The sequence below is a fragment of the Apaloderma vittatum genome, unplaced genomic scaffold (genome assembly GCF_000703405.1).
Source record: "Apaloderma vittatum isolate BGI_N311 unplaced genomic scaffold, ASM70340v1 scaffold5514, whole genome shotgun sequence".
Taxonomy (NCBI): domain Eukaryota; kingdom Metazoa; phylum Chordata; class Aves; order Trogoniformes; family Trogonidae; genus Apaloderma; species Apaloderma vittatum.
The window spans coordinates 14,474-21,484 of NW_009714211.1; the positions used below are offsets into that span (position 1 = coordinate 14,474).

Sequence of the window (7,011 nt, forward strand, 5' to 3'; positions counted from 1 at the left end):
AAGAAAGCTTAGACAACTTTCTTCTTCATGTTAGGCAAAATAAATGTCAACAACAGCGTGTTGGCAGAATCACCCAGGAGATCTGTGGCAAAATGAAAAACTGAGCTTGGGTTTCTCATTCATCCTCTTTTAGATCACTCTTAAAAGAGTAATTGACATCTTCATCTACCTTCCATTTCTAAATAATACCAAATCTCTAGTTTCATTAGCACAGCCATATCAAATGAAGTTTGTCTTCAGTGCAAACAGGTTCTACTGTGGATAATCATAATCTCCTTACTCAGCAAAACCTGTTGTAATCTCATTATAAATTCAGAATGCCAACTCCTGTACTTACCGCTATGCCTGTCTTGAAAAGGAGGTAATGGACCGTTTGTGTCACATCAGCGGCATGCATTAGGTTGTGATAAGGATTTTTATGTTTGCTGTAGCCAACCTCCAGAGCTTCCACAAAGGACACCAGGGCAGAAATAGGGATCTGAGGAAAATAGCACAGAATTAAAACCAAAATAATTACCTTCAATGGCTACTGTTCAGAGGGGAGCATTTTTATGATATCCCAAGGAGCAATTTGTACTTCGCAAATAAATAACACACTAAAACCTCTGAAACAGGCACTCAAGGGAGAATGAATCCAGGTCACTCCCTCAAACTGGCTTTCCCATCCCTAATTGCATTATGGATGAATCATTTCCACACATAAAGGCACACAAGAAAGTATACTATGAAATGCCATCTGCAAGACACATGCAGTATGAAAAGTAACAGAGAGCACTTGACTCACTGCTCCCAGAGAAATATTTCTAATTAGGCCACATGCATCTGTCTGTCCCTCTCTCAACCCACTGGAATATATCTCTGCTTCACTATTCACAATCAAGATTTTCGAATGAAACATATCACACAGCAAGTCTGAGATACTCAATTAAAAGGAGCATCATTTGTCAGACATCTGGCTTTCCAGAGCAAAATCCAGCCTGCCCAGTCTACAAGCTTGCCATGCTTTTCTGACTCCACGAGTAGAACTGTATTTCCATGGTTAGAAGAGCACAGTTGATCTCCCCTTCGTTACATATCAGGGTAGGATGCAGTTCTGACCAGTTATCTTCTCCAAACATTTCTCATCAGGCTTGGACAGTTCCTGAAGAAGTACAGGAGCCAGAGATCTGTAAGCTCTTTCCAGTCAAAGTGAGTGGGGACCCTCAAGGAATGGAGGTGTCAATGGAGGAAGGGACAGTGCAGTATTTGTGTGGGAAGAATGGTTAAAATCTGAGAGCAACGTTTCTGCCATTCAAATTTAAGCCTCTTCAAAGCTGGAGGAAAAGATACGTAGCATTTGTATCTTCAAATCTCTGTAACAACTCAAAAATTATAAAATAGTTTGGGTTGGAAGGGACCTTTAAAGGTCATTTACTCCAACACTCTCTGCAATGAGCAGGGACATCTCCAACTAGATCGGGTTGCTCAGAGGCCTATCCACCATCTCTCTGGGCAACATTTTCCACTGTTTCATCATTCTCAATGTAAAAAAATTTCTTCCTTCATTTAGTCTAAATCTACCCGCTTTTAGTTTAAAACCATTACTCCTTGCAACAGGCCCTACTAAAACATTTGTCGACATCTTTCTTATAAGCCCCTCTAAGTACTGGAAGGCCACTATAAGGTCTCCCCAGAGCCTTCTTTTCTCCAGGCCAAACAACCCCAACTCAGCCTGTCATTGTAGGAGAGGTGCTCCAGCCCTTTGGAGGTGCTCCAGCCTTTTGATCATTTTTGTGGCCTCCTCTGGACCCGCTTCAACAGGTCCATGTCTCTCTTTCGCTGAGGGCTCCAGCACTGAACACAGCACTCCAGGTGAGGTCTCACCAGAACAGAGTAGAGGGGCAGAATCCCCTCCCTTGACCTGCCTGCCATGCTTCTTTTGATGAATTTGAATTGAAGCTCTCCTTTTTTGCCTGCACACTTAGAATCCTACGAATTTCAGAAGAATGACACTATCAGTCCCACAGATCAAATATAATGTTTCCCACAGATTTCACTGGGATGTCTGTTTGCAACCCCATCTACTTCATGGTGTCCCACTGCAGTTAAAAGTACTACTCAAATATCATTTGGTCTTGCCCACTGGGGAAAGTGCAGTGACCGTGAAGCCTTCAAATAGTGCTAAAATTGTATTTTGAATGGAACAAGCAGGATGAGAGGGAAGCTGAACAAAATCCGAGATGGAAGAAGAAATTCATCTTTTAACTACTGACCTTGAAACGGTTGATCAGATCATAGCGTGTGAGAAGTTCATAGAAAATGAATTTCAGTGCATGATCCCCACTGGCATCATTTAGTGCAAATACATCAAAGGACCACTTGTCTACATTCTGTGGGAGTGGGTGGAAAAGACAGTTAATATGACCATCCCTATAACAACAACAGTTCTAACACTTTATATCTACAAATGGAGAATTTAGAGTAATAACATAAGTGTACAGCTTTTTTTAACTTCAATTCCATTTAACCAATGTAGTCCAATTTACTAATGAGCATTGTGTTTATTAGCAATTCTCCACATCAGAACTTAATCAGCAAAGGCTGAATCAAAAAAGATAAGAACCTTAGGTTTGCTTTAGTACCTGAAACATTGGGATGGTCCTATAGTGGCTGATTTTACTCTTCTTTGTCCCCTACCCATGTGCTCTGTCTATGAAAAAGAGTATTAACTTTGAAGGAAAGAGAAATACTGAATATACGATTTTTAATGATGTTAAAGATTCTGGATTTTGCTGTCCTTACAGAGTTTTTATAACTTTGTATCATGAGCAAAGTACTTCAACGCTTCACTCATGCTTAAAATATCAGAATAAAGTAATATAGATATAGCAGTAAAAAAAAATACAGCACCTGTGGTCAGATTTTAATCAATTACTGTTCAATCAACCAAAATAATAACTAACTAGAAGAACCATTTTTCTAGACCCAGGGAGCAACTTAGTTCCTTCTAATTTTAATATTAATCTTGAATTGTGATTATTGCATCTTAAATTGCCCAAAGACAGCATGACCCTAATTTTCCTTATTTTTTTTTAAAGATAAGTGAGTCCACTGGGGCTTTTAGAAAACTACAGAGTAGACAAAAATCACAGTTACATTAAGTGCTTGGTAACAATGATATAAAAATCAACCTATAACAGAAGAGTAAATATCTAATTCCAGTTGGGAAAGTTCCAGTCAGTTGCAAATGTTACATTAATGCTGCAGACTGGTCAGTCAAGAAACTTGAGGAGAGAAAGCTCACTTACCAGTTCATAAAGCTAAAGTATAAGTTATAAACCCTCTTGCAAAATGTTGAATTCATATCTCAACTCCTAGGGAAGGCTGTGGGAACTGATAGCACTCATTATCTAGCAAGATAAAGCACCTTGATCTCAGAATTGGATGTTCCTGAAACCCTATGAACTTTTCTCACCTCCTCCTAGCAGCAACAAAGCAGAAAAGTGCAGAAGGAGTTAGAGCTAGAAGAATGATGTACAGATCAACCACACAGCTGCATCTGGCAGAGGATCAGTTCTTAATCTCTCTTGCCTGCTGAGAACTTTTGATGTACTTCCCACAGGGAATTATCCAAATGACTCTCCTTTAACCACACATTAAAGACTGACATCCGTACAGTGACGTTTCCCTGCACTTTCAAACTCTGTTGCAGGTTACCTCCCATTTCCCTGTGGTACTTTTACCAAGAAAAAAGATGAATACATTTCACACACACATGTGCACAGGTGCTTTCAGTGTAAGAAATGGGGGTTGGCTAGACGCAATGTTGAGTACTGTTAAGGATTAGAGTCCATCTAAAAAACCTTCCACTTTTCTTAGCAATACTAAAAAGTCTAAATTACAATTATCTAATGAGCTCTTAAAGCCTAGTCTACCTTGGACGCTTGTTGCCATGATCATATTCCAGGTAAGGACCTGACCTGAAGTCAAATGCAAAGGACAGTGACCCTTAACTGCCTTGTGGTTGGTCACGCATACATCAGCATAGCTACAGGACTTCTTATGTTCTGCATGAGACCAACATATTTTGATAGCAGTTTCTCCAGCATGGGCAGATCCTGCCAACCTTGCTCCTTTGCATTGTGTTGATTACACAGAGTTGAGTATGTCTCTCGAGGAAGTATAGCTCGCATAGAGGCTAATTAGTAAGTGAATATGAAGGACGCTAAAGGTCTGTTTTCACCTATCCCAGTAAATCACTTGCTTGCCACACAGCTGATATTACAAGCTCTGTGGAGCCTACACACTGAAGGCAGGGTCAAGCTTCTCCAGAGATAATTTGTGGCCGAAGTCACAGAAACGCAATCATAAATTGCAGCATTTCAACACTTTCAGTAGGCATTGGAGAGGAAAAACAACAAAGAGAGAAAAAAGTTTCACCAAGAAAACATGTTTGAAGCCCTTGAACAAACTTAGTAAATGGGCAAGGAAAAACATTTGCAAATCACTCAGTCAATTCTAAGTATTTTCCTGGGTTTTGAGTGTCTTTGTTTTGAAATCACTTACCTCAGTCAGTGGTTAACACTTGCATGTATATAATAATTTGCTTTTGAGTCCTATGGCACTGAAAATAACATCTCAACTATGCTGAAATTTAATTCACTGTAAGGCAATTTTATCTTGTAGATACAAAAGGGTTTTTTTCCTTTGTATATTTTTCCTGTATATTTTGTATATTTTTCCTGTAGTTAATGTTCTGCTCTTGCAGTAGGTAAAATTTACCAAATTGTGACATTGCAAATAGTACATAAGAATTGTTCTTTTGCACAAAATAATGGTTAACCACATAGACAGTAAGTTTCACAGCAGAGCTACTTAGATTTTACTGAGGGAAAAATCCTTGCTCTTGTCAAGCCAACAGAAGTTTTGCTACTGACAATAATAACAGCAGCACTTCACCCTGAGCAATGAGGGGAAAAAAATCTCATAAGAGAAGCATGAAATTGTCACAGATGGCTTAGAGGCTTGCAGCAACACCAGTTAGGCTTTGAAAATTAGTGTATTTCATGACCTTAAAAAAAATTAGAACACAGAAGTGACCCCTGTACTGGAGAGAGATCTAAAGGGAGGCAGAACTTCACAGATGCCTTGCCATGAAGGAGAGGAAAACTGTTTCTTCTTCCTAAGGAGAACAGGAGAAGTGAGGGATGGGAAGTTTTCTGTGCTACACGTCTCTAGGCCACTGGTGCTGTAGCATCAGCTGAAATGTCATAAGCTGCTCTAATGGCACATATACCCACTGTGATGTAACTGCAAATAGATCCAAGGTCTCTTACTTCTTAGTCCTGTGTCCTACTTACTTGGCAATTGCTCCACTGTTTGGGGGAACTTAGAGATGAAGTGAAACTTCAGTTCTTTCTAAATGCTCAGTTTCTTGACATTCTATCTGTCCTTAACCCTGGAGAAGTGATTTACTTTATAAGCCTTGATAATTCCTGCCTAAGTCAAGAACCTTGCAATCGTCCAATGAATTGAACCATTTTCTTTCCAGACTACTTCTGACTAATCAGTTTTCCTTTGAAACCTCAAAAAAAGGGTCATCATTCCTAAACTGATTGTCACCTTGAAGACTTAAGCTGAGCAAGAAACTCCCTTATCTCACAGCAACTATCCTTTTCCTTCTCTATCTGTGTTTTCTTTCTTCCCTGTGGGCGGCTGCGGTTGATTCCAGCATGTTACTAAGTCCTCGGTTTAATCACTGTAATCTAGAACAGAGCTGTAACCTTCACAACCTGAAAATGGTCACAGCCTTGAACTCTATTCTCTCCTTTACTGAAACGATATTCCCTGAGGCCAGTAAATGATCAATGTATGTGAACAAAACTAAAAGTCAGAGAGGAGAAAAGGGCAAGTACTAAGATCTCCTTAACAAATATCACAGTGGTATCTTGATACTTTGTACAGAAACCCCCCAAGACCTTTTTATTGGGATTACCTTCAGCACTCCAATTACAGCTGGTGGGTAGCTCAAACCAACCATATTTGAAGTCCGTCTGTACATTCTAACAATGTAAAATAGATAAGGCGACACGTAAGTAGAATTAAACAAAACAAAAACCAAATAAAAATCATAAAGCCATAGACCATTACATTACAGGAAACCTTATGCAGCCCAGGAAACCCAAACTTCAATTTGTTTTGGGTTTTTTCCATCTTTTTTCTAACTTGGACAATATTCTCTATGCCGTTCTTACTGTATAGCCTAAGAGACTATACACACTCCCCAGTATCTCATAGCTTGGTTCCCTGGCAGGGCATCACAAAGAATCTGCCAATATCAGGTCTTCATCAAAGGGAAAGGCAACACAAATAAACAAGATGTACCCCATTTTGCACTACAGATGACCATACAGTTCTTTCAGCTCCCTCACTCCTTGCTGGTCCACATGCAAGTTTTCTGAATGTACTTCAGAAATCATCTGTTTTCTTTAATGAATCGACCCCAGTTTGGCACAGTTGTTACTTTCATCTGCATTTTTTTTAAGATTGGTATAAAATCTTTTGGATGTTTAACATGCATATGTGAGAAAGAGCAAGGCAATAATCAACATCTGCAACTATACTAAACAAAGCACTGAAGTACGTACCAGGTTCTAAACTTGTTTTCAGGCCACACTGTGTTTAACAGGTTTAGTGACGGTGGAAACACTGTCATAGCTATAATGCCCTTCCAAAAGTCACCTGTTTTTGCACTTAAGCAACACAGGACCAAAAGGAGATGATGGGAAGCTCTCTTCTCCCATCTGAAATGATCCTGTGTGAAGTCCTCCTTGTCTTGGGTTACAATATGTAACCAAAAATGTGTAATTCTATTTTCATCTGTTGAAACCTGTTGGAAGATATTTTCTTTTTTTGTAGCTCCAGGGGCAGGTGCTTTCTGTTAATGGGTAATCATGGGTTAATCATGGTGAAATCGGTGGGAGCCGCCCCCTAGCCTGCCGGAACTTCGGCCCCTCGAGGGTGGGGGGGAGG

General features: G+C 39.8%; 1 protein-coding gene across 1 annotated transcript in view; it reads right to left on the minus strand.

Annotated features, from left to right (window-relative positions):
* The window catches only part of LOC104273337 (calcium/calmodulin-dependent 3',5'-cyclic nucleotide phosphodiesterase 1C), a gene marked incomplete at both ends in the record, with an annotated part of 20,118 nt that overhangs the window by 10,157 nt on the left and 2,950 nt on the right, over positions 1–7,011 (minus strand). The window contains 3 exons of the mRNA XM_009868647.1: positions 338–478; positions 2,253–2,369; positions 5,975–6,041. Coding sequence (XP_009866949.1) covers positions 338–478; positions 2,253–2,369; positions 5,975–6,041 — 325 coding nt within the window. The remainder of the gene's footprint in view (positions 1–337; positions 479–2,252; positions 2,370–5,974; positions 6,042–7,011) is intronic.